Consider the following 27,306-nt stretch of genomic DNA (forward strand, 5'->3'; position numbering starts at 1 on the left):
TCTTATGTTCAGAAATGCAAGGAGGAACACACTGCGCATGGTTGTAATACAGAGAAATTTACCTCTGTTCCTGATGGTTCTGTTTACTGAAGATGACAGAGGGATAAGTGAGCACACCACAGGCACCACTGCCTCAACCACAACATCTTAAATATGCTGGGGGGGGGGGAAATATAATCTGGCTGCAATCTGACCTCTGCTGAAGTGATTCACACCTACGCTGTCCCACAAAGCAGACATTCATCATCTCAGTGTGCCTGTATAAGTGTTGGAGCCACGCAAATATATGCTAGCTTTAAATTACTGGTACAGAAGCTGCAAAGTACCCTTGTGTAAACAGGAATGCAAGGAGGCAGAGGGAGCAGCCAACAGAGATGGAGAGTCCAAGGAAACAGGAAGAATATCCCACCCCCAATCTCTCCTGGCCTTAACTAGCTCAGTCACTACAGGGCATAAAAATGCAGGGTTTGTAGGTGGATAGCATGCAAGGCAGGGTATGAACAAATCAGAGTGAAAATCAGTATTTCTTTTTGATTCTGGCTAAAGGTTTGAATAATTAACTGCATTGTCCTGTGCATGTCTACTTAGTAATAAGCCCAGATGATTTCATTTGGACTTACTCCCAGGTAAGTGTGTATAGGTTTGGAGGATTTACAGCCCAGTCCTGAGCTACCTGGCACCCAGGGCTACAGCCACACCAAAATGGCTGCTGCTGCATCCTATGGACACTGGGCAGCTGCCAGTGGCACCCAACGTCTCTTCGGGGGAAGGGGACATTTATCCCCTTTCTCTGAGTAAGGGAAGCGGCCCCACAATGGGGTTACTCAACTCTGCACTGGCTATTTAGCCGGTGCAGATTAAAGCAGCTCTGTGTCGGGCTGGGAGACTTGACATGGGGCTATCGATCTGGCAGAGCTGAGCTCCACCAGTCCCATTCCACTCCCTCCCACTGCACTGCCCTCCTCTGCCCCAAAATGCCTACACCAGTGCCTCCACTCATCTGTCAGAGTCAGCATGGCTTCTGTAAGGGTAAGTCTTGCCTCACAAACCTTATAGAATTCTTTGAAAAGGTCAACAGGCATGTGGATGCGGGAGAACCCGTGGACATTATATATCTGGACTTTCAGAAGGCGTTTGACACGGTCCCTCACCAAAGGCTACTGAAAAAACTCCACAGTCAGGGAATTAGAGGACAGGTCCTCTCCTGGATTGAGAACTGGTTGGAGGCCAGGAAGCAGAGAGTGGGTGTCAATGGGCAATTTTCACAATGGAGAGAGGTGAAAAGCGGTGTGCCCCAAGGATCTGTCCTGGGACCGGTGCTTTTCAACCTCTTCATAAATGACCTGGAGACAGGATTGAGCAGTGAAGTGGCTAAGTTTGCAGATGACACCAAACTTTTCCGAGTGGTAAAGACCAGAAGTGCTTGTGAGGAGCTCCAGAAGGATCTCTCCAGACTGGCAGAATGGGCAGCAAAATGGCAGATGCGCTTCAATGTCAGTAAGTGTAAAGTCATGCACATTGGGGCAAAAAATCAAAACTTTAGATATAGGCTGATGGGTTCTGAGCTGTCTGTGACAGATCAGGAGAGAGATCTTGGGGTGGTGGTGGACAGGTCGATGAAAGTGTCGACCCAATGTGCGGCGGCAGTGAAGAAGGCCAATTCTATGCTTGGGTTCATTAGGAAGGGTATTGAGAACAAAACGGTTAGTATTATAATGCCGTTGTACAAATCTATGGTAAGGCCACACCTGGAGTATTGTGTCCAGTTCTGGTCGCCGCATCTCAAAAAAGACATAGTGGAAATGGAAAAGGTGCAAAAGAGAGCGACTAAGATGATTACGGGGCTGGGGCACCTTCCTTATGAGGAAAGGCTACGGCGTTTGGGCCTCTTCAGCCTAGAAAAGAGACGCTTGAGGGGGGACATGATTGAGACATACAAAATTATGCAGGGGATGGACAGAGTGGATAGGGAGATGCTCTTTACACTCTCACATAATACCAGAACCAGGGGACATCCACTAAAATTGAGTGTTGGGCGGGTTAGGACAGACAAAAGAAAATATTTCTTTACTCAGCGCGTGGTCGGTCTGTGGAACTCCTTGCCACAGGACGTGGTGCTGGCGTCTAGCCTAGACGCCTTTAAAAGGGGATTGGACGAGTTTCTGGAGGAAAAATCCATTATGGGGTACAAGCCATGATGTGTATGCGCAACCTCCTGATTTTAGGAATGGGTTAAGTCAGAATGCCAGATGTAGGGGAGAGCACCAGGATGAGGTCTCTTGTTATCTGGTGTGCTCCCTGGGGCATTTGGTGGGCCGCTGTGAGATACAGGAAGCTGGACTAGATGGGCCTATGGCCTGATCCAGTGGGGCTGTTCTTATGTTCTTATGTTCTTATGTTCTTATCTGTCTGTTGTCCAGCACTTGCATGGAGGTCCAGGCAGCAATCGCCCATCCTCTGCCCGGTGCTGGATCAGTGCAAGCTCACGCTGAGCCAACACCCATGCTGGCCAGACAGTAAGTGTCACAGACATGCTTTATGGCATGTTTGCAACACTGCGCGCCTGCACTGAGCTGGCATAAACGGGTCTGGATTGGACCCATTAGCTGCAATCCTAAACATACTTACCTGTGAGTAAGCCCCATTGTGCTCAGTGGGACTTACTTCTGACTAGACGTGTAGAGGACTGTGCTATTAGTGTTCATAATGTCAAACAATATATCTCACCATGCAGGTTTTGGAGGCCTTTACAACTTGGTGTTGTTCACTGTTACACTCTTTGCATACTACTATTTATTTAGTGACAACATTATCTCTCCATTTTTACAAAAAAAACAAAAATGTACTTTTACAAAACTTCACTGAACTGGAAGAAAAACTGAAGACTCTAAAGACATTTCTACCTTGATATAACATCAAAACAGTCATTCTTCTCCCATAGGCAGGGCCACTGAGAGCTGGCATTGGGCCCAGGGCAAGATGCCTGATTGTCCCACCCATTCCCAAATCTGTTTTGTACTGGACAGATTACTTTGTCATAGTCTGGGCCCCCTGGAAGCCCAGGACCTGGGGACTTTACCCCCCCCCCCCACATCGCAGCTCCAGGCCTGCCCATAAGCGAAAAAACACCCCAAAACACTTCTGTCTGAATTGTGTGCTGCATTACTTCAAAGACCTTTCCCAGTGATATGCCCATTTCTCTTCTTTCCCCTGGCCTATTCTACTCAGGTTGCTAAAACTTAGTACTAGCCCCCTTTTTCTAAATCAGGGCTGAGCCTGGGTAATTATTCCACACACATCTAGGGACCAATAAACAGCATGCAAAAAGAACTTCCGAGACCCTGAACAAAAATTTCCGAACACAAAAGAACTGTTAACCTCACAACAGTTGTTAGTTTTTTGCTTCCAGAAAACAACAAAAAAAGCTAACATTGGACTAGTCTTTTTTGTGTGTGTTATTGCACATTATCTAGTGTACACACACAATGTGAAGGTAACCCTTACCAATCCCAGCAGCACCAACCTGTCCTCAGTCATTGCTGTTTAAAAAAAAAAAAAAAAAGGATAAGCAACTGTGAAACTGACAAATATTCTCCCAACCTCACCAGGGAATCAGAGAAGTCTTTGAAACCAGACAAAATGTGTCACCTTCACCAGACTTCTTAGGACTCACTTCCTAGATGGGAGAAAGTCCTCTCATTTTTGGTGATACTTAAACTGTGTGCATCAGTGCCAATGCGCTCACGCACAGTATTTCTGAAATGAAATTTTCCTGCACAGGAAATATTCTGATGTAGCAATATACTGTACTTTGTACTGCCAAAATCCGCTTGTCTGTATCATCTGGAAGACATTTCAGGTACATTAAAATACACTCTGAAATCTGTTATTCATCATTCTGCCTGCACACATGTGTGGTGCGCACACACATTCCTTTGAGATGAGAACACCAAGTGTACATCTGCTTGCAATCATCCCTTTTTTTCCCTTTTGAATTGCTGTCCTATCCATTGAGTAGAAATGTGATTCTTCTCAGTTTATCCATAAAGTGCTTACTGCCACTTTTCTGTAGAGGTGGATTCCTATGAAATGGAATAAACATATCCTTCATGTATTAGTTTTACTCGTTCCAAAAAGAAAAAAAAAAAGCTGTAATAAAAATTTCCTCTTTTGCTTGGTTACTTCTTGCTTCACTTCCAGAAGTCAAGATGTGCTTAAAATAAAGAACAACTTGTTTCAGTAAGAGGAAAAAGTCATTTCTTCTGGCCTAGCACGAAGAAAGGAAGCAGATTACGTGAAAGGTAATTTTTTTAAAATATGTGTTTGCTATAAGAATGGGTGATTTAAAAAAATCAATAATTCTAATTTAGAATGTGAGGATAAAAACTGTGACATGTTCATTCTTCTACACCAAGAAGGCAAATATAGATTGTAGAGAAATACTTCATTTTTAAAAAGTCATATACTGTAATATTTCTTTGTTTGAGCAGGGAAAACACAGCTTCTGAGAAATGTTCATTTCTTTTCATTCATTCTGTATAAATAAGTAGTTGAGGAAGTCTGCAATCTTCTCCATACTGGTGCAGAATTAAGACCCATTCAATGAGACCGTTCAAATATATTTAGCACATATACAGAGATCAGCTTCTGAACTGTGACTGCATAGCTTATAGTAGCAAAATAACTCACATTTAAGGACAGAAAGGTTGAAATCTAAGTCTGGTTGCAGATTGTCTAAATCCTCATTAAATCTAAATCTGGTTGCAATGTGATTTAAAAAATATTGTTTATGTTGGTGTCTAGGGTACTGCCTTTATATATCACAGTGCTTGAGCATAGCCCACTAGGAACTTCTTCACCTGCCTGATTGAATGGAAATTCTACAAGAACACTAACCTTCTCTTGTGCAACACTCCTTAATTTCAGGGTGGCTTTTGTTTTGCATTTTTTTATGGGCATATTATTCCTTTAAAACACCTGGACTTAAAATTCAAAGTAAAGATACTGCTGTACAGATTCTATGTTCAAATTAAGAAAAGGCAGATATTTATAATCCTGGATAAAAATATAGTTTGGAGTTTAGCCAAAAGATTGTGGAACACAATTCTTTTAAAATTAATTATGTTGATTATTAATTTGATTCTTCACATCTGATAAATTATGCGTTTGCTATATGAATGGGTTATTCTTTGCTATAAGAATGGGTGATTCTATAAGGTGGCAATGTATAGTATTTTGCTGCTTTTAACTGCTTACAGTAAATTTTTACTTGCAACTAAAGAATAACCGTGAGATAACCAAAAATGCATGAGACAGAAATCTGCGAAACTCAAGGTCTGGTTTCAACTTTGGCCAAGACTATGATCAGTTTGCTATCTTGTAAGACTCAATAAAGTAGGAATACTATAATGCTCGTTTATCTATCTTAATTTGTATATTTTGTGAGATTTCAAATGCAGTATTTTGCTCCCAAGGTTAACTTGCCATGGCAGCAAGCATCTCAGGATAAATTTTCTGGTATATAGAATGATTGAGTTGACTGATGGAATGGTAAGAAATGAGATTCTCTAGAAATTTACCACGAAATGATTCACACATGCATATCTCTGACAAAAACACTCTTTTGTCATTAAAAAGTATTACTTGTTCACATATATTTATGTTCTTGTATTTTTCCTTCATTCTGAATAGTCTTAATAAGACTGTGACCATATATATGCTTATATATGGAATAAGTCCTAGGAATAAGTCCCACCGAAACCAATGGGAGTTACCATACTGCTGGGTAGATACACACAGAATTGAGTTGTAAGTGTTGTCCAAGCAATTTTTCTCTAAATGAATGTTTCTTTTATTTTCTTTTTCTGGAAAGAGGTAAACAATCTTTGTGCGCTTTCTATAATAATGCACAGTAATGTGACAGGATTGGCTTGATTTAAAGTCTCTTTAAATCAGGTCTTCCAGCCCGATCTGATTCACTCTGAAAGTCAAATAGAAAGCAACTGACAACCCCCTCCACCCCACCCCAAAAGCAGAACTAGACAACACAGCTAGGGAAGCTTTGCATGTGGTTGAATTATTTCTCTAAATACTGTTTATTTTAAGCTAAATATTCATTCAACTGTAACATTCATACTATTTGGCTCTGCTTGTACCTGTAAGAATTCTTCACTATGAGTTATCACTCCTGGAAAGATGCACTTTTAGCAAATATTCTACAGCCTTATTTAAAACTATTGTTTTGCTTCCTGTTCCAGCAAAAGAGTGTGTGTGAGGTTTGACTACTTCCTTATGATTTAGTCTAGTTTAATGAAGATAGACTGAATTCTAGGAGGCAAATTTATCTTTCTGGCTGTTTGTCAGCACTGTGTGTGTGAGTGTGAGAGGGGAGGGCAGACATAGTTTGGGGGCATATGGCAGCTTTAGGGACAATTTCAAAGATCTAACTTCTCATTGTCCATGTGAAATGGTTCCAGTGAGGGTCACCTATCCTCCTCTGTGTGTGTGTGTGTGTGTGTGTGTGTGTGAAAAAACCTTTTCAGCAATACAAGCTGATGCACATCTAATTTAGCCCATGAACTTCCCGTGCCAATTCAACCCCTAAGTTACATTGAAAAAACAAGGTGACAATGAAGCTTTGGAGGATGAAGAAGAGGGAGTGGAGAATGGGAGCATTAGCACAGCTGTGGAGAATATAACTCATTCACAGTGGAACCAAATTACACGAAGAGATTTATATATATCGCAAGATAAAACAAGAGAAGTAACTGGTCATGTCTGCTTAGGCAGGCAAACATAAAACACAAGACAGGAAAAGAAGCTAATGAGAAGTCTAATCGAAGCAGGAGAGAGCAACCCACAAGCCTTTAAACTAGGAACTGAATAGGTTATGGTTCCCTACACTGATAGGGATGAACACAAACATGCACACCCACTATCACTGTACAGGTCTAGCTCACATGATGACATCACCCTTTCAATGCAGAGGAGAGTTGAAGTTAACTACATTAGGATAAACTGGACTTGCAGGACTATTTTTTGTGGTCAAGACTCCAACATAATCAGATCAGATGAAAGAGTTTACCAGTATTTCAAAGGGAAAAGGCTGCCCTAGCTTTCTTGACCAGTTTCCATGAGCTGATGGACCTACATGGAGGATCTATATGGACATCCTACATGAAACATCTTTCATGACCCAAGTAAGAAAAACCTTTTGAAGGACCTTTTTACTTAGTGAATGTTTGGGTTAAGCAAAAGAATGCAAGAACATAAACAAATGATCCTGTCTGAATCAGAACAAAGGCCAATCTAATGAAATCTTTGGTCTCTACCCATGCCTAACAGCCTCACAGGCTAAGCAAGATGACAGTATCTATTACCCAGGCACTCCCAAGAAAGAAAAGAGACACGGACTGAAGCCAGGAGACCTTGCTGGCCCCAGCAACAGCTGTGCCATGCCCCAAGTCAATTGGGCAGCCAATGGGCTGCCTTGATTTCCCCACCTCTGCCCCGAGCCCATCCGTGTAGGCTGGGCAAATGGCACCAGGGCTCCAGGTACCCCAGCACAATTTTGTATTGTTTGTTAATAGCATCTGGTACTTAGGGGTATAATGCATCTGAATACAGAGGTTCATTTTGGCTATTATCACTAATATTAGACTTTTTCTAATCTTTTTTGTTTGTTTGTTATTTTTATAAATCTAGTCCAGTAGAATTTAAACTTTTTACAATTATTTTGCTGCTCTAGTTATTTTAGTAAATAAACAAAACTAACCTAGATGGATTGAAAAACAACAAGAACAACAACTTTGGTGTCCGCCAGCAATAGAAATATTTGAGTGGGGAGTAAAACACAAGTTTTTGATGCCTGGGGAAAGCAGTATAACTCTAAGAATGTTAAAAACACTAACTGGAGTCCATATGAAATTAAGGATTTCTCAAGAAGACACTTCAGTGGTGCTCTTCCATTATGCTATGTGAAACCAAGAGCCCAAACATAACTCCCCCAGCACCAATGCAGCTGCACCAACAGGGTGCAATCCTGCAGTGGGGAGGGGAGTCACAGAGGCCTCTCAACGTAAGGGAAAAATATAGAGAGCATCCGGAATGATGTTGGAATTGGCCAAGTGAGACACTGGCTGAGGACCTGCATTCATCAAAGGGCCTACCTAGCCAGCCTGGCCCTTGAACCCTCAGTACCTGTGGCAGTAGTAGCACTCAATCTGCCATCAGGGATGGGCATAGGTGGCTGAGTATAGGGTGCTGCTCCAGGGTCTCTAGAACCCTGGCATTGGTGTGATGTGGTCAGTGTGAAGCACTTTAAAGTTTTATGAATCTCAATGGAAAAATTAAGCACTCTCTCGTCCACTGAAACAAATGTGATGCAAAAGATACATAACTTTGGCTGGATCATGCCCAGAAAATGCCAGGATAACTCCTTCTGCACCAGAATCCTTTGAAAATTTCAAAAACATTTTAAGCATAAAATGGATTAAAACTAAATCAAGCGTAATAGTCAAGAAAATATTTTCCTCTGTGATTATAACTGGGGATTTTGTTTTCAGTACTTTGAAAAATGAATGTTTGCCTATCAGAACATTTGGTATCCAATATGCAAAGTCCGTCCAGATTGCTCATAGAGTGGCCTTGTGAGGATCACAATTTGACTGGTACGTTAATGGGATGTTCTCTGCAGAGAATGAGTGCTTTGTACTTGCCTGATTTTCTCTTCAGTCAAAGAGAGGCTTTTGAGCATTCCACTCTATTGCCCTCAATTTACCAGTGATTACCCGATCCAAATTACACCGTGTGTCACACATGCTGTCACACACTTGACATGAAAATATGTGCTAATCATTAGAAGATACTTCTTGAAAAGCATTCGTCTTTGAGAATAAGGCCAGGCCCTTGGAGCATTTCTTTGCATTACTGTCATGCAGTCATTACTGTTGCTGATTCGTTGTATGTTGAAATAAACCCTGCAACTCTATCTTTGATCAGGCATTCGTCTATTTGCATTTGGATAGTGCTTAGGATAGGCAAAGCTATCATTTTCCAAACAATTGCTTTAGTCCAGTTCTCCATGTGTATTAGACTTGAAGCTTAATGCAGCTTTACAAATGCCTTATTAAGTAGAGACTGACATTGATCAGGTGACAATGCTTCCTAAGGGAAATGTGGGTGGTTTGGTGCAAGCTTGCAGAACTTAAATCTTAGTGTGGGGATCATTAGAGTGTGCACAAAAAGCTTGCTTCTCTCCTGCTTCACTGAACCAGAAATTAGTAAACAAGTTCCCCACAAGTAGTCAGCCATGTGGTACATGAAAACACTATCCAAGCATTGCTCCTAAATGAAAGAGTGCTCTTCTCCACATGAGAACCTTTCTGCCATTTAGGAATGATGGATAACTCCCTCTTCCATATGTAGAGCAAATCTGTTCATGACAAACTCTCCACTGGCAAAATGAACAACCGGCATCCCAAATCTGACTTGATAGATGAATACAAAGATGTATTTTCTACCACCATTTTCATCATATTGCTATTGGGTGACTACTAAAAATTGTTAATTATTCAGTTCAATTGATTATTCAGTAACTAGACCATTAGCTAATGGCCAAACTGGAGTGCTGAAGCTGAGTCAATGAAGACAACTGAATATATAGGGATACAAAAATTATTTTAAAAAACACAAGGAAAAAAACAAACCTCAGAAGGCTTCTGTGTCCCAAATGAGTTCATAAACGACACCACCTCCTAGAACCTTACATAAAATTATTTCACCAGCAAATCCTTGGGCATTCATCATAATGACCACTACTAATGGTTGAGATCAGGTTCTTGCAAATAACTTCCAGTCACTACTATTACCAACCTCAGCAACACTGGCATTCAGGAGCAGGCAACAATGGTGGATAAGCCAATCAGTATTCTGCAAAGTCAAGCCACACCACAATACCAAATATGCTTCCATTCATCACTAACTGTTATTATAGCGTAATAAGATTTTAAAGAAATAAAAAAGTGTAGGAGGCTATTGTTATTCATTTTGAAAACATTACCCCACCCTCCAGTGGATTACTGCATTTCCTTTTGTTACTTTGTAGTTCCCTGGTAAGAACCACTCTGGCTCAAAACACATTAGTTATGTTTCATTAAAGGCTTTTCTACAGTATGTTTGGGATTAGTCTCTTTTTGCTACATGTAATGACAGAAAATGGGTTCTTCTCTTGTCAGTAGAAATATATTGATTAATGGGACAAAATATCAGGCAAATCCAGGTTTGTGTTTCTCAAGTTTTGGGTAAAGAGAGTGGAAGCTGTTGCAAGTATTAGCACCAGTAATTATATTCTTATGACCGCAATAAAAGCTGGCTGTTGTTGCAGCTATAACCTTGCCTCACTTCTCACTCCACACCATTCCACTGAACGTGCCATAAGCCACTGCACTTAGTTCCTGAACATGCAATTGATTTACTCCATCTGTGTACGTTACACATCTTAAAGCAGGGGTGCCAAATAGAAGGCCAGCAGGCCAGATAGGACTTTATCCAGCCCATATAACAAGTAGGTACTCCCAACATTGCCATCAGCTGCAATTGGCTGTGAAGTGATGCCAGTGTTGGGGGGGGGGGAGGGTAAAAGGCAGACCAAGAGGGGTGAGAGAGGGAGAAACTACCAAGGTAGAGTCCAATTATCAAGTGGGCCTTCCTTTCAACAGCACCATTTCTGCTGAGACATCACTTTGCTTTGCACCTTTCAGGTGTTGAACTGTAAAGTGATGCTTGGTAATAGCAGTGCTGCTGAAAGGGTGGCCCATGTGGTATTTGGGCTGCCCCATAACTTGAAAATATGATTAAGATTTTAATAACCCCTGCTAATTGGGTAAGAGGCACTTTTTCAAGTGGGTGCTCCTCTTTTTAGCAGGGGGAGAGTAATTGGCCCGCCTCACCCCAGCACTGTCTTTTCTAGTGGCTGTCTGCTGGTGTTCTTTTTGCATCTTTTAGATTGTGAGCCCTTTTGGGACAGGGAGCCATTAGTTATTTGATTTTTCTCTGTAAACTGCTTTGTGAACTTTTAGTTGAAAAGCGGTATATAAATACTATTAATTAATTAATTAATTAATTAATTAATTAATTAATTAATTAATTAATTAATTAATTAATTAATTAATTAATATTTTCTCTTCTGTCGTTTGCAACTAGTGAGTTCCTACATGAGAATAAAGTGCTTACTTATGGTCATCACCTGCTTAATAATATCATTTCCGGCCCCAAGCAGGAGCTATGAAAGCTAACTGGCCCACTATATGAAATGAATTTGACATCCCTGACTTAGAGTGTGCCCAATAACAATACAACCCATTCCAGAAATGGTATTGAGACAGTAATGGTAGAGCAACAAATAGAAGCCAGTAGAAAAATGCTGTATTCTAGACTGTTTCTTCCTATTGGTTACAAAATATCAAAAGCATCCCATTGCAGTCAGTGGGACTACTGAGATGCCTGCCAAATTAACATTGTGTGCCATTTCAGGATTGAAATTTTCAAACATGGAAGCTGGGAAAAGGATAGAGGGACTGAACTGCCACTATGACAGTGGTGCTTACGTCTGTATTGATCACCTTTCCCTTACTGTTGTAAGACAGATGAGACATTTCAATCATCTCAGAGGGATAAAAATCAGATTCCTCTAACAGGGTCCACTACCTTTGTCCTCCTCAGAGCTTTCTGGTTTTATCTCTTTTGTCCACATGGATGGAGCAACTCAAGACATCTGGAACATTATTGTATATGAAAAGCCATAGATGTAAAAGTCGTGCTTAAACACAATTTTTCCCCAAAGATCAAGCATAAGTCTCCTACACACTGCCTCAACAAAAACAAAATGCTCCATACAGTAAGGTGAAAGTCACAATACTTACAGCAGTGTTGACTGATGGCTTTAATGTTCCTGCTATCTGGACAAAACTCATCACTCCAATAGTTTTCTTGAACTAACTTTAGACATCAATTTGCAATGCCGAGCATTTACCATGTGACCTATAGAAACATTTCCATTAGAGTAATATATGAAAATTCATTCAAAGCAATTAATGGCATTATAGCATTTAGTGCTTGTTACTATGCAACTGAAAGTTCTGGCCCCTTGTAAGTTATTCAAAACCCCTCATTGAACTGCATAAAAATGAAAGTGTTGTTCTATATTTATGAATTCTGGCAAAATTTAAATGGGTTAATGTTAGTAACAATCCAATTACACATTTGGTACTATTTGTCTTTTCCAACAGCACTTTGTACTAGAATCCTTTTTTATATATATCTCATTAGTAGCTCTGCAAAAAACTTAGGGATTTTTTGTTTGTTTTTTGCATCTTGCACTTAAGAACAGAAGAGCCCCGCTTGCTAAGGTCAAAGGTCCATCTAGTCCAGCTTCCGGTATCTCACAATGGCCCACTGGATGGGAACACACAAGACAACAAGAGACTTGCTTCCCAGTACCACTCCCTAGTAGCTGACATTCTGAGGTAGCCTACTTCTAAAACCAGGAGGTTGCACATACCCGTCAGAGCTTGTAACCCATGATTGACTTTTCCTCCAGATATCTGTATCAATCCCTTTTAAAGGCATCTAGGCCAGACACCATCACCACATCCTTTGGCAAGGAGTTCCACAGACGAATTACATGCTGGGTAAAGAAATATTCTCTTTTGTCTGTTCTAACTCACCCAACACTTAATTTTAGTGTATGTCCCCTAGTTCTAGTGTTGTGTGAGAGGGAACATTCCGCTATCCACTCTGTCCATCCCCTTTATAATTTTGTATGTCTCAATCATGTCCCCCCTCAAGTGCTTTTTTTCTAGACTGAAGAGCCCCAAACACTGTAGCATCTTCTTGGCACTGAAGCCCAGTGCTGACTGGTGCTGGCCTCAGGGCTGGCACCACATCCTCACCACCAATGCAGAAATGCCTTATGACACTTTTGTGATGGCGGCTGCTGGGGTAGCACGGCGGCTGCTGGGGTAGCACGGCGGCTGCCGGTGCTGCCCTGACTCAGGCTTGGGCCCTAAAGTAGCTCGTTGCCTCATCACTATCCAATAGCAGGAACTGATGTGGACAAATCATACAAATATCACACTTTGGTAAAAGAATATGGCACTGGTATTCAAGTTTTCCTGGATGAAATGAAGGACAGTTATGCTGGAGAAAGCAAAAGGATGTACTCAGGGCCACTGGGTGGTGGAGTGATAAATCTGCTTTTTGTCCCTTGCAAGTGATTAGGTAGCAATCAAGCATGCTTCTATCTGCATAGCCCTCCACTTGTTTCTGGTTAATATGTACTGTGACAAGATGTTGGAAACTGGCTTTTATAAAGAGAGATGAGCAAAATGATTATCATTACTATCACTAAGTGAAAAGGCTGGTGGATTTCAGAGTCCTCAGGAGGTGCCAGTGATTCTCTGTGCATGACAAAATCTTTCCCCTCCCTTCTCCACAAAAAAACTGGTTCTCTAAAGGCTAAGATGATCTGAGAAGTCAAAGGGGTATCCTTCCCCTGAAGTCCTTCTTCCTGCCCACCTCTACTGGTAGAAATCTGTCCTGATGTTATCAATATAGCTCTGATAGTGTATGTCCCCTCCCTGCAACATTATAGGATGCATGCTCTTAGTGCCTACAATACTGCTTGCAAGAGAATAGCAACAGGATATCTTGTTGTCTTATGTGCTCCTTGAGGCACTTGGTGGGCCACTGTGAGATACAGGAAGCTGGACTAGATGGATCTTTGACCTGATCCACTGGGGCCTTTCTTAAGTTCTTATGCTTCAGACATAATGTGCATAATGTGAGGCTTGTGCTGAGACAGCTAGCAGGTGTTCAAGGCAACATTATACCAGAAGGCCAGCATGCTCCAAAACAGGAAATAGCCTTTAAATGTTTATTCATTAAAAAAACAACAAAAAAAACCCCACAGACTTGTCTTATGCATCTATATTCTAGTGAGTCAGTTCACTGATCCTTCTAGCCCAGTATTTCCTATTTGGACACTGGGTCACCAAGGTTTCAGACTGAGGTAACTTCCACTGGAACCCATTTTCAATTCTCAACAGAAGTGTAGGTATTAAGCTTCTCCTCTGCTTCATTGGCACAATATATGTTTAGAGGAGATACTTTTGGTAACTAAGGAGGCCAAAGACTAACCCTAGGACTTCTGCATGAAAAACATGTATTATAACAATGAGCTATGGCCTCTGCATCAACACAATGTTACAAAATAAACAGCATACATACCATTATGGCAAGTTTCCATAATAGCTATTTACTGCAGTGCCAAATAGAAGAATTTCCTTATTGGATAATTACAGAGGTTGTGAGCAAAATCATTCAACACATTTTTTAAAAAAGTATCTGTCATTATATGTTTTTGCAAGTCATGGCTTGGCATATTTGTTGAAATGAATATTTCTCATTGAGTTGGATTTGTGTTTGAGTTTAAGGTAAATAAAAATTGTTCAAGTGCATTTTCTTAAAATCTTCCAACTTGCTTTGGGTATTATTATTTGTAAGTGTCGTAATTTGTAAGTGTAGGTTAAATCCTCTGTAATTTCCTTGAGAGAACTGACAGCTGCCATTCTGGATCAAGCCATACCTCACAACATTCATGCTTATGGTTAGGTTAGTATGCAACCTTATGTCACATTCTCTGATAGGGAAAGCATGGTGACAGAGAACTGGTGGGAGCTCAAATGCCACTGCTGCCTACAAGATTCAGCCTGGCCAACCAGCCACCAGCCATGAAATCACCATGCCTCCCTTCATGCCTGCCGTCTTGTGGAGAGTGGCAACCCGTTTTAGTTGTATTGGGCTTCTATTAAAGCTGCACAGACACACTAGACATGCAAGCCTAGTCCAGACCATCCACGAACACCAGACCTATCCAACTTTTCAGCCCCGAGGTAAGGAAACAAATGTTCCCTAACATTGAGGAGGCCTCAGTGATTGCCCCTCTACCACAGGATGCAGTGCATGCCCCATTGGTACAGTTGCACTAGTGCTGGAAAATTGGATAGGATTGGGCTCTTAGTTATGTATGCTGCCTTGTATTTGTAATCTGCCTCCCTCCAGCAGCTTGCTTCATATCAACTCTGATATCTTCTCACTCTCAGGTGAAGACTTACTGACTTCAGCATTCCAGGGCATTGTGTTGCTCATTTAAAAACTGTTTTCACCCTTCTTCTTGATTTTACCAATGGTATGGCTGTTGCTCCTTTCTATGTTCGTTGGATGAATTTCAATATGTAATGTTAACATGTATCATACGCACATGTATGTATATATGCCATTTTGGAGCCTTTTGCTATCTAGGGGGTTTGATGCTTTTCTAAATACCTGTAGATAGATGAGCACACCTGCTATTTCTTACTGCATTTTTTTTAGCATCACAACTCACAGCTGCAGTCCCCTCTTTGAAATAGATTTCAAAGCCTCCTGGGTTTTTTTTTCTTTTTCCCTTGGGACTTCAGTGTGGGACTGACTGAATCACCATTACTAGATTGGTCTTCATTCATTAGAATGTCCATGTCTGAAACAATGTTTTCATTCAGTTTTGTTAAGGCTATCAGAACAAGGTTTCTCTGCTACAAAAGCAAAACATTGACCCAAACCGGTGCCCAGTGCAATCCTAAATACACCCATCACTTTGGTCCCAATCCTATCCAACTTTCTAGCATCAATGCAACTGCAATGCAGCTCCAAGGTAAAGGAACAAATGTTTTCTTACCTTGAGGAGGCCCCTATGACTGTCCCCTGCAGGATGCAGCACATGCCCTGTTGGCATGGAGCTGCAAAGTGGGATAGGATTGGGCCCTTAGTACCTCTGCGATGTACAGATGTGTAAATGAGCGAGAAGGGGCTGCTCTCAGTTGCAGCACAACCCTAGGCATCTCTACTGAGAAGCCCCAGTGAATGTAATGGGGTTTGCTCACTGGTAAGTGTGTATAGCAGTGGTTCCTAAACTGTGGGTCAGGACCCACTGGTGGGTTTTGACCTGATTTGGGGTTGGTCACCAAAGGGTGATGGAAAGATCAGATAACTAATTGCCTCGAGCTTTGAGGCTAATCAAAAATCATATACTGTAGCTGCTAATGACCCTGCAAACAGCTCAGCTCCTGCACAAGAATGTAAGAGCTCTGCTGGACCAGGCCAAAGGCCCATCAAGTCCTCCTTGTATCTCACAGTGGTCCACCAAATTCTTCAGGGAGCACACAAGACAAAAATACACAACTTGCGTCCTGGTGCCCTCCCCTGCAGCTGACATTCTGAGGTAGTCCACTTCTAAAATCAGGAGCTTGCACATATCTAACATGACTTGCAACTTGTGATGGACTTTTCCTCCAGTAATTTGTCCAATCCCCTCTTAAAGGCAACTAGGCAAGATGCTATCACCAGTTCATGTGGCAAACAGTTCCACAGACTAATTACACACTGAGTAAAGAAATTCTTTTGTCTCTCCTAACTCTCCCAACACTTGGTTTTAGTGAATGTCCCCTGGTTCTGGTGCTATGTGAGAGGGAAAAGAGCATCTCTCTATCCACTCTATCCATCACCAGCATAATTTTATATGTTTCAATCATGTCCCCCCCCCTCAGGCTCCTCTTTTCTACACTGAAGAGCCCCAAATGCTGTAGTGTGTGTCCCTTTACCATTGTGGATTAAAAACAGCTTTTCTTACTGTTGAAGAGAGGCAGCCAGCAATTAGAAATGCAAAGGACCCCCTGCCTTTGCCAGGCTCAGTGGAAGAACTGCTTGCATGACTGTGGCTGCAATCCTATCCACACTGTCCTGGGAGTAAGCCCCATTGACTGCAATGGAACTTACTTCTGAGTAAACATGCACAGGCTTGGGCTCTGTCTCTCTCCAACAGTAAGCAAAGCAGTTTTTTAAACTGTGATTTTAAAGGGTTTAAACTGATTTTAAAGGCATTTTTCCCCTTCCCCAGGGATCAGCACTTTCCTTCTCATTTGCAGCGGCCATTCGTGTTGAGTCAAATCCATGTATAAAAAATCCGTGTATGACAAGGTTGGACCTGTACTTATAAATAAATAAACATTATTTCTTTCTAGATCTCCGAAGACTGGTCAACCTGGGTGGGTCCTGACAGAGTGTCATTTTAAAGAAGAGGGTCCTGGTGCTAAAAAGTTTGGGAACCCCTGGTGTAGAGCGTTGCAGCCCAAGCCTCTGCACGTCTACTCAGAAGTAAGGAGGGCAGCCTGAGAGCCCAGTCCTGTGCCTGTCTGCTCAGAAGTAAGCCCCATCAGAGTCAAACGGGCTTACTCGCAGGAAAGCGTGGCTAGGAGGGCAGCCTGAGAGCCCAGTCCTGTGCCTGTCTACTCAGAAGTAAGCCCCATTAGAGTCAACGGGGCTTACCCGCAGGAAAGCGTGGCTAGGCTTGGGCTGCAAGACCCTGCGAGGGCAGGCTGCGTAGCCCGTGCTGGCTGCTGCAGGGCCAGGGAGAGAAGAAAGGCGCCTCTCTCTCGCGAGCCTACTGTGCCCACAAGCGCCGGCCCGCGTCCATGAGCAACAAGGGGCTGGGGCGCGGGCAGGGCTGCCGAGGGCGCCGCTCAGCCCCGCCCCCGAAGACCTGCTCCGTCCGACCCTGCTGGCTTCTTATCGCCGTAGGTCCAGGCGCACCCGCCGAGATGCTGCTGCTCTCCAGCAGGGGGCTGCTGCCCGGGGCCGCCTTGGCGCTGCTCCTGCTCGTCTGCCTGAGTCCCGGTGAGTAGGCGCGAGCTCAGTGTGCCAAGCCGCGGGGAAGGGCGCGCGCAGCCAAGCCCGGCTGGGGCGGAAGCCCCTTTGCTCCCTGAGGGGGGGTAGGAACCCCCACCTTTGGGGAACGCCCCACCCCCCACCTTTGCAGGTCACAGAAACAAGGCAGGCAGAAGTCCCAGGATGCAGAGACAGGGATGAGGCGCAGCTTCACCTGCTGCTCTCTGGAAAGGCACAGGGGCCCTGCCAGAAAGGAAGTTGGCCACAGGCAGCAGGAACCCCCGTTTTAAAGGCCCCCCCAACTCTCATGTGAATGGGGATGTGAAAATGCATCATCAGAGGTCTTTGAAAGTGGGGTGATTTGTTTTACTCAGAAGTCAACCCATTGTGTTCAGGAAGACCAGCAGCCCAATCCTATCCACACTTCCCTGGGAGTAAGCTCCATGGACTCGCATAGGACTTACTTCTGAGTAGACTTGCATAGGATTGGGCTGTCATCCGACCTTACTCACTGGAAACAAACACCTCCATGCATCAACTTTGGTGTTAAGCTTATATGTTGGCCTGATGTAACTAAAACCCTATTTCTTGCAAGCTGTACCGCATAGTTCTGGCAGGGTTTCTGTGCCTTAAAGAAGTTCAACAGATGTGGCCTTGGACAGGCTGGAGTTGAAGTGATCTTGGAGAAGTTACTAGGCTTATGACTTGCAAACCCATGCTACGGGTATCAATGAGAACATGCCCATACTTTCAAAACACAGTTATCTAAAGCACCCGTTCTTTTGCCCATCCACTATCCTCTCCAGCCTGTTGTAGCAACTTTAGTTTTGGCCCAGAACTGGGTAGGGAGGAGGGCTGATTGCATCTTCATCTCTTTTTGAAGCAGAGCTGTCAAACTCAGTTGAGATGGGGGTCCAAATTAACCACGTGCAACATGCCCATATTTCATAATCTCAAAAGTCATTTTTATTTCAGTTATATGTTACTTTGAAAAATTCAAAAAATTTTGTGGGGCTGGAAAGTTTATCTGTGTGAAAACTGTATTGTGCGCTAGTAGCCAGTGTTTCCATGCTGAATAAGCTAACTATGCAAGCTGGGATGTGAGCACCATCTCACACTCTACCTTTGAGTCAGCCCTGTTTGACAACCCTTTTTCAAAGACACATAGGCATAATCTATCAACCCTTGGAAACTATCAAACCTTGGAAACTTGCAGGTGTCAGCAGAAGCCATGTGTACAGTGCTAATGCCAAGCTGCTGGGGGTCCTGAATCAAAATTCTATACTGGTCCCTCCATTATGCCCCATTTGGTGACCTCTGATGGTGCATTATGATCTACCACTGCCATTGATACTGAGCAATTCACAGATTGGTCTAACTGGGTGAGCCCTCTGATGGACATGCACCATGAGCCAGTGGCCAACCTACCTAACTTTTGACATCATGCGTGTATGTCTGTATTGGATCTATAACATTATTCTGAATGGAAATGCAACATCCAACAAATTTTGAATGTATTCATTTTGAACCTGTATAGCTCAGCACTGTGAACCTATAGAAATGCCCAATTTAATATTGCTTTCTTCAAGCACTAAAGCAAGGACAAGTTAATCTATATTCCTCCCTAAAATAAACAGAGAAGGGGAACTTAATTTGTCTACAGGAGCATCTTGGTTTCCTTGCAGGCTTCCTGTCACAAAACACATAAACAGCCATGTCCCCTCATTAAGAAAATTGTATTTTGTAGGCAGCATTGTCAATTTTTCTGAATCATTTTAATCCATATGTGTATGTGTATATATATATATATATATATATATATATATATATATATATATATATATATATATATATATATATATATATATATATATGATTCATTTATCTTGATTTTGGATTCACTTAGGTGTTTCGCGAGGAAATAAACTTAAACTGATGCTTCAAAAACGAGAGGGTAAGTCTGTTCTCTTCCGGCTCTGTCATATGCCCCCTTAAGAGACCAAGTTACAAATAAGTTAGACCAGAACCATGTTCTGCCAGCACATCTTCCAGCACGTTTCTCCTCTGTAAAGTGATATTGAGAAGTGCTGATCTGCAGTGGCAAGCAGGAGGAATGGTGCTTGGCCTTTCTCCCCACCTGTCATTTTCTCCCTGTAACACTCAGCCCTTCCCCAGCCAAGGTTCCAGACCCAGGTTTGCAGTGAAAACACAATTCTGGAATGCCAGACTTATAGCTTGGGGCTATAGAAGGAAATGAGTGGAGGAAGTTTTAACCCATTTTCACCCAGCCCACAGGTCCGTGTTGTGTATATGCAACTTTGAGCAGAAATGACTTAAGTAGCTGTCCTCTTCCAGCTGCTTTGCCCCTCTGAATCCAGCTTCTGAATTACTTTACAAGGGAGAAGCTGTGGTCATGGTTTCAAGTCATTGGTTGGAAATGACACATATATTCCAGGCCCACATCTGATGACGACAGTTGCTACTGGGATGTATGTTGTCCTGTGTTGTTTTGCAGGCACAATATCTAGTTATAGTTTGCCATGACAGTGCAACAGTCATGATGCTGATTTTTCACATATTTAACACTTTCTTGGGGGGGTGGGGGTGGGAGGAGAACAGAAGGTGAAGCTATGAATATTAAATAGAAGTTGTAAATTTTGAGTATATGCCCTTTTTGCACTAAGAACAAATTCAGCATGTAAAATTACACAATGGATCCCAACGAAGACCTGTATATTCTGACTTCCAGAACCATCTTACCTAATAATATAATATAAATGTTAATTATTTTTGTATAGAACTTTCAAAGCTTCACAGAGCGTCACATTCATTGCCTTAGTAATCCTTCCAGTAGTTCTAAAAGACAGGTCAGTATTATTATCCAAAACAAGAGCACAAGCCACTCTCTGCTAATGAATTCATTTCCAGGAAACAACTGGAACTTCCAGCGTGATGCAGGAAACTGAAGCTCTTCCTTAAAAATGTCAAAACACTTACTCATAAATAAAACCCATTTATTGTATCGCCATAGGGGCAGTCTAAAATGGTAAAATCAAAATAAAACACATATATACCACCTATATGACAGTGATTGCACCTGATAAAAATGCTTTAAAATTGATTAAAATGTTAATTTGAAATAAAAACACATAGCACCACTCATCAATTTTTATTTTTTGATAAAACTGATATCCCCATCAGTTTTAGACTGCCTCTGATCAGATTGTTTGCAGTTGTCTAATCAGTTTGGCACATATGCACAGACACATATGCAATGAAGTTTTGAGATAATCACATCACTATGACATTTGTTCTGTCTGATTAAACTAGTTGTTGTCGCCTGAATATAAGCCTGATCCTGTAAACAAGCCCTTAATTCAAATTAATTTTTCCTAATCAATAGTAAATCAGTTATGCATAGCTGAGTGCTTCTTACCAGAAACTTCAGCGTTTTCCCGTACTAGAGCACCAGTTAGTCATCAGGACATAGTGAACTCTTAAACTCTGAATTAAGATGTACAGTATCTTTAGGAGAGCCTCTCAGCTGCAGTTACCTTTTTCTTTCTCTGCCCTGTCTCCAGTTGTTCTGTATGTATCATATGCAGTTCATTGTATATGTAAAACTCGTACCTAACACAGCAGAACAGAAACTGAGAGACAAGGAAAATGAATTGCAGTTTCATCCAGCTCATTGCTGTGCATCTTTAAGGGTAAATCTGAGATGTTGTGCCCATTGTTTCAGAGTACTTTCTGATAATGTTTGGCTGTGCTGAAAAATGGAAGACAGGATTCGTTCCAATATCTGCCCATAAGGGCACAAGGCTGTTGTAAGAACACTATTACTTTTGTAAATGAGGTACTTTTCTCCCATCAAGTAATCTGCAAATGGAGTCAATCAGGCACACAATCCAAGATGAGGTATGGACCTCACTAAGGTTGCAATCCTATACGCACTTATCTGGATTAAATCCAACTGAATACAAGATAATTATTCTAGGCAGACATACATTGGATTGTGCTGTAAGGCTACAATGCTATGCATGCTTATTTGGGAGTAAGCTGCCATGAACAAAGTAGGATTTACATCTGAGTAGATATACATGGGATTGAAGTATTTGTAGTATATTCAGGAATATTGTCATGCTGTAAGGTATTTTACACTGCAGTACTATCTTCACCTGTTTAAAGCCATTTCTGCCCAACATTGTATATACACAACAGGGATCAAATGTGTACACCTGTGGGCTGTGCAGAAATGTTTTAATGGAATATCCTCTGCTGATGGACATAATAGTTGATGGTTCATGCAAGGCCTTTCACTATATGTTTTATGAACTATAAAATATGTAATTGATGGAAGTCTGCAAAGCAGCAGCATCTACAGCAAGAAATCTTTGGACTAATTAACCTTGCTTTCTGGGTCTCTTGTTTTAGCCCCAGTTCCAGTGAAGGCAGAGGTGTCCGTCAAGGAAGATAAGGCCAAGGAATTTTTGAGCAGCCTGAAACGCCAGAAACGCCAGCTTTGGGACAGGAGTCAGCCTGATGTACAACAGTGGTACCAACAATTTCTCTACTTGGGATTTGATGAAGCTGTAAGTTGCTACAATTTCTGTCTAAACATTCTGACATACAATCCCCCTTCCTGGCCTTGATCCGTCTTCCTGCGTCCATTTGGACTCGCACCTGCAAAATAGCTGGTGCAGGTCCAAGTAGACCCATTCACACAGTGGAAATTTACCCCCAAACAGGAAATATTTCCTTACCCAGAAGATACCTCCAGGGCTGCCCCCACCCAACAGGATGCAGTGATGGACCAGTGGCATGGCTGCATTGTGGGGGGTTAGATAGGATTGGGTTACAGAACTAATATTCTAAAAGGTTCTTTAAGGGAAAATCCCTGATAATTAAAGCAGTTTCAGTTTAGGAAATCCACTTTCTGCTCATGGTACACCCAGTTGCTGTAATAAACCTGGCAGAGACAGTTTTTTAAAAATACCATATTTTTCGCCTAGAGGTACCAGATTGTTACACAGATAGTTTAGTGAAAATGTACGTGGAGGTACTTGAGGACAGGTCTACAAGAACTACTGTGATAAGTTAGAAGATACCGATGGCATCCACCCAAGAGTTATTAAGGAATTGAAAAATGAAGTTGCTGATCTCTTGACTAAAATATGCAACTTGTCCCTCAAAACGACCATGGTGCCAGAGGATTGGAGGATAGCAAATGTTACACCGATCTTTAAAAAGGGAAGGAAGGGGGACCTGGGAAACTATAGGCCAGTCAGCCTAACATTTATACTGGGTTAGATGGTGGAAAGCCTCATCAAAGATAGAATCTCAAACCACATAGACGAACAAGCCTTGCTGAGGGAGAATCAGCATGGCTTCTGTAAGGGTAAGCCTTGCCTCTTGAACCTTTTCGAATTCTTTGAAAAGGTCAACAGGCATGTGGATGCGGGAGAACCCGTGGACATTATATATCTGGACTTTCAGCAGGCTTTTGACACAGTCCCTCACCAAAGGCTGCGGAAAAAACTCCATAGTCAGGGAATTAGAGGGCAGGTCCTCTCATGGATTGAGAACTGGTTGAAGACCAGAAAACAGAGAGTTGGTGTCAATGGGCATTTTTCACGATGGAGAGAGGTGAAAAGCGGTGTGCCCCAAGGATCTGTCCTGGGACCGGTGCTTTTCAACCTCTTCATAAATGACCTGGAGACAGGGGTGAGCAGTGAGGTGGCTAAGTTTGCAGACGACACCAAACTTTTCCAAATGGTGAAGACCAGAAGTGATTGTGAGGAGCTCCTGAAGGATCTCTCCAAACTGGCAGAATGGGCAGCAAAATGGCAGATGCGTTTCAATGTAAGTAAGTGTAAAGTCATGCACATTGGGGCAAAAAATCAAAACTTCACATATAGGCTGATGGGTTCTGAGCTCTCTGTGACAGATCAGGAGAGAGATCTTGGTGTGGTGGTGGACTGGTCAATGAAAGTGTCGACCCAATGTGTGGCGGCAGTGAAGAAGGTCAATTCTATGCTTGGGATCATTAGAAAAGGTACTGAGAACAAAACAGCTAATATTATAATGCTGTTGTACAAATCTCCGGTAAGGCCACACCTGGAGTATTGCGTCCAGTTCTGTTCGCTACATCTCAAAAAGGACATAGTGGAAATGGAAAAGGTGCAAAAGAGAGTGACTAAAATGATTACTGGGCTGGGACACCTTCCTTATGAGGAAAGACTGCGGCATTTGGGCCTCTTCAGCCTAGAAAAGAAGCACCTGAAGGGGGACACGATTGTGACATACAAAATTATGCATGGGAAGGAGGAAGTTGATAGAGAGATGCTCTTTACACTCTCACATAACACCAGAACCAGGGGACATCCACTAAAATTGAGTGTTGGGAGAGTTAGGACAGACAAAGAAAATATTTCTTTACTCAGCCTGTGGTCGGTCTGTGGAACTCCTTGCCGCAGGATGTGGTGATGGCATCTGGCCTGGATGCCTTTAAAAGGGGATTGGACAAGTTTCTGGAGGAAAAATCCATTATGGGGTACAAGCCATGATGTGTATGTGCAACCTCCTGATTTTAGAAATGGGCCATGTCAGAATGTCAGATGCAAGAGAGGGCACCAGGATGCAGGTCTCTTGTTATCTGGTGTGCTCCCTGGGGCATTTGGTGGGCCGCTGTTAGATACAGGAAACGGGACTAGATGGGCTTATGGCCTGATCCAGTGGGGCTGTTCTTATGTCCTTATGTTCTAAACATGGAATAGTATTATACAGTTATGCATTGCTTAGCAACAGGAATGTAGACCGGCATCCCTGTTGCCAAGCAAGGCTTGACACTATGTGAAGCCTCTGAAAGGTGAGGGGAGCCATGCTCATGCGAGGCAGCACACATCTTAGAATGCCCATTTCAGACAAAAACACGTGCAGATGAAAACACGTCATTTTTTTTTTACTGAAACAGCTTGTTTGAGTCTTGGAGAGGCAGTGCACAAATGCAGATGCGTGCTGCCGCTCCAAAGCTCAGAAAAGCCTCTGGAGGTGAAAGGAGTGTGGCTCCCCTCAGCTTTGGAGGCTGAGGGGACGGGCCGTCACATATGCGGGCCATCACTGCCTGGAGAGTTGCTAAGCAATGCTCACTTGTACTTTGTATCATTTGGATCATACAAGCCACACCAGCCCCCAGAGAAGCTGAATACCTGCACCAGCTGTGGGAGTTTGCTCGGTGTTGGATGCATTACAGCTGCATAGAAATCTAGGCCCTCAGACACCAAGTTCCCACTGACCTTCAATTTAGGTGTAAACATTATAGCTTTGAAAAAAAATATAGCATTTAATGACAGCCAGAACAGGACATGTCACAAACAGGATAACTTTTGCTGTTAACTTTAACAAGTTAATAGCAGAGGCAGTGTGGCAAAATCCCTGGTTCCCCCATGTTGGACCCTAGCCCTAGGGAGGTTGCTAGGATGTATCAGCATCCTGGAAGGGCCACTTGAGTTATTTCAAGGTCGCAGCCATTACTGCTGCTCCTGCTTTTCTTCTTCTGCCACCTAGTAAACAAAGAACATGGCTTGGAGCCAGCTCACTGGACCATTAAGCCCACCCATTTCCTCAAGCCTGGTCTCAGCTTGTTGCCCAACTTTCCAAGATGCCTTCCTTCAACTGTCTGGTTTTAAGAGCACCCCTGGGTTTTGCATTTCTACTAACCTGGAAATAAGGTTTTCCTAAGGCACCCTCCTTCTTTCTAGTTCTCCCTAGCTTTGAATAGTGACAGCAACCAGTCTAACTACAGACACAGAGGCAGAGCTGTGAGGCTGAGTTCCCACCCTTTGCCTTCCTAGTACAAGCAGCCTTTAATATAGCAGAGAATTCAATTTCAAAAAGGCATTGTATAGTTAACATCCTACGCACAGACTAGCCATTCTCTTACTAGCAGTTTTCTCATTAATCAAATGCAACTATTACACAGACGCTAAGAAGACAGCTTTTGCATCGTATGGACCACACTAGTTTTATTCTGGTAGTGTTGGCGGAGTTTCTGCTTTTTAAAGGTTAACAAGTCTCTTTTAAAAAAGAGTTTTGGATAGTTTCCTTCTAAATATTGCCATGGAACAGAGCTGTAATTCATAAGGGGTTTTCTGTAGAGGATTATATGAGAAAAATCTAATACGCTTTAAAGTGAAGTAAATTATCTGAACATCATCTGGTTGACTAAGGAAAAGATATTGAGTCCATGTTATATGGCATTTGTGTAGTTTGGCTATGAACTTCGGGAGTTGTAAAAAAGTTTTGCTGGTAGTTTTAGGTGCCAGGTAAGTATTGGAAATTAATTCTGTGTATAAAAGGGTTCTGTATTCAGGTGGGCCCATTTTATCTGCTGTTTCATAATGCATGGAATGACTCAGCACTGGAGGGCCCCACCTGATCTCCCAGATACAACTGGAAGAACCTTCTGGTTGTATCCAGGTTTTCTGAAGCCCGAGGGGTCTGGAAATGGAGCCCCTGTGGATAATGAAGGGCAACTGTATCAAAAAGGATTTAGGTGAACATATGGACAAAAAAAAAAGCCTTATTAGAGGAATCGAGTCTCGAGGCATATAAATGCTGAACTGTTTGTATTTACTTTTGTTTTCACTTATTTTTTTCTTGTATGCAGAAATTTGAAGATGATGTCTCCTATTGGTCAAATCTAGGTCGTAGCGGCCATGAATATTATGGTGGTTATTACCAGCACCATTACGATGAAGATGCACCAATTGGACCACGAAACCCATACACCTTCCGCCATGGAGCAAGTGTCAACTACGATGATTATTAACCTTATCTTTTCTTCCCTGTGCAAGGCCACCAGGAAGATTGATAAGCCCTAATAAAATTTCAAAGGGAAGAGGGAAGCTATAATTAGCTTGTTAGCAACAGTAAGGAAAATGTCATTATAACCTGTTTTTGTATTAATTCTGTAGCACACAATGTATAAGTGATAGAATTAAAGCTTCTTGATAAAATTAGTTCACTGATGTACTGGGGGGAAAAACATGCTTTGAGACCACTTCAAATTTCTACCATTCAAATGATTGTATCTTGAAGGACATTCTAACCACTGTGAGCTGTCCAATTTCACGTGGCTTCGGCAAAGTTTGACAACGAAACAAAAAAACTCTCAACATCTACTACAGTGGCAGAAATAATAGCTTGTTAACTGCAAAGATGTGTGCAAGATCACAATGGTTTCTGTTTAATTCTCATCTCAGATCTCATCTCAAACAAATGTGGGACATGTAAAGTGCCCTCTCCTAGCAGTCCAAGTATAAGTAGATTCATATGAGGAATGGTAGTCTTTCAGGTACTCCAGTCCCCAAGCCATTTAGGCTTTAAAGGTCACACGACCAGTCTCTAGAACTGAACCCAGAAGCAAACCCACAACCAATGCAGCTGGAATCGCAGGAACATAACCTGGGTGTAACCATAACCATATCATGCCTCCCACTTAACACTTTTGCAACTACATTTTGTACTAGTTGTATCCTGCAGATC

General features: G+C 42.3%; 1 protein-coding gene across 3 annotated transcripts; it reads left to right on the forward strand.

The window, feature by feature from the left end:
* Positions 1-4,144: 4,144 nt before the first annotated feature.
* On the forward strand, positions 4,145-26,896 carry ECRG4 (ECRG4 augurin precursor). Of its 3 annotated transcripts, XM_066622072.1 has the most exons (5): positions 4,145-4,301; positions 17,674-17,769; positions 19,667-19,714; positions 22,195-22,352; positions 26,429-26,896. In XM_066622072.1, the coding sequence occupies exons 2-5, from the start codon at positions 17,694-17,696 to the stop codon at positions 26,588-26,590; spliced, it is 444 nt and encodes a 147-aa protein (XP_066478169.1). In that variant the 5' UTR covers positions 4,145-4,301; positions 17,674-17,693; the 3' UTR covers positions 26,591-26,896. The 3 variants fall into 3 exon arrangements, with proteins under 3 accessions (XP_066478169.1, XP_066478171.1, XP_066478170.1); XM_066622074.1 differs by lacking the exon at positions 19,667-19,714; XM_066622073.1 differs by lacking the exon at positions 4,145-4,301 and having other exon boundaries at positions 17,599-17,769.
* The last annotated feature ends 410 nt before the right edge of the window (positions 26,897-27,306 follow it).

Source organism: Tiliqua scincoides, chromosome 3, assembly GCF_035046505.1.
Source record: "Tiliqua scincoides isolate rTilSci1 chromosome 3, rTilSci1.hap2, whole genome shotgun sequence".
NCBI lineage: Eukaryota > Metazoa > Chordata > Lepidosauria > Squamata > Scincidae > Tiliqua > Tiliqua scincoides.

What these genes read in the sequence shown, in the direction of transcription:
- ECRG4 (XM_066622072.1), top strand. Translation starts at nt 17,694, where the DNA reads ATGCTGCTGCTCTCCAGCAGGGGGCTGCTGCCCGGGGCCGCCTTGGCG. An exon ending in GCTCGTCTGCCTGAGTCCCG is followed by an intron (nt 17,770 to 19,666) that starts GTGAGTAGGCGC and finishes GGATTCACTTAG; the next exon opens with GTGTTTCGCGAGGAAATAAA. An exon ending in GATGCTTCAAAAACGAGAGG is followed by an intron (nt 19,715 to 22,194) that starts GTAAGTCTGTTC and finishes CTCTTGTTTTAG; the next exon opens with CCCCAGTTCCAGTGAAGGCA.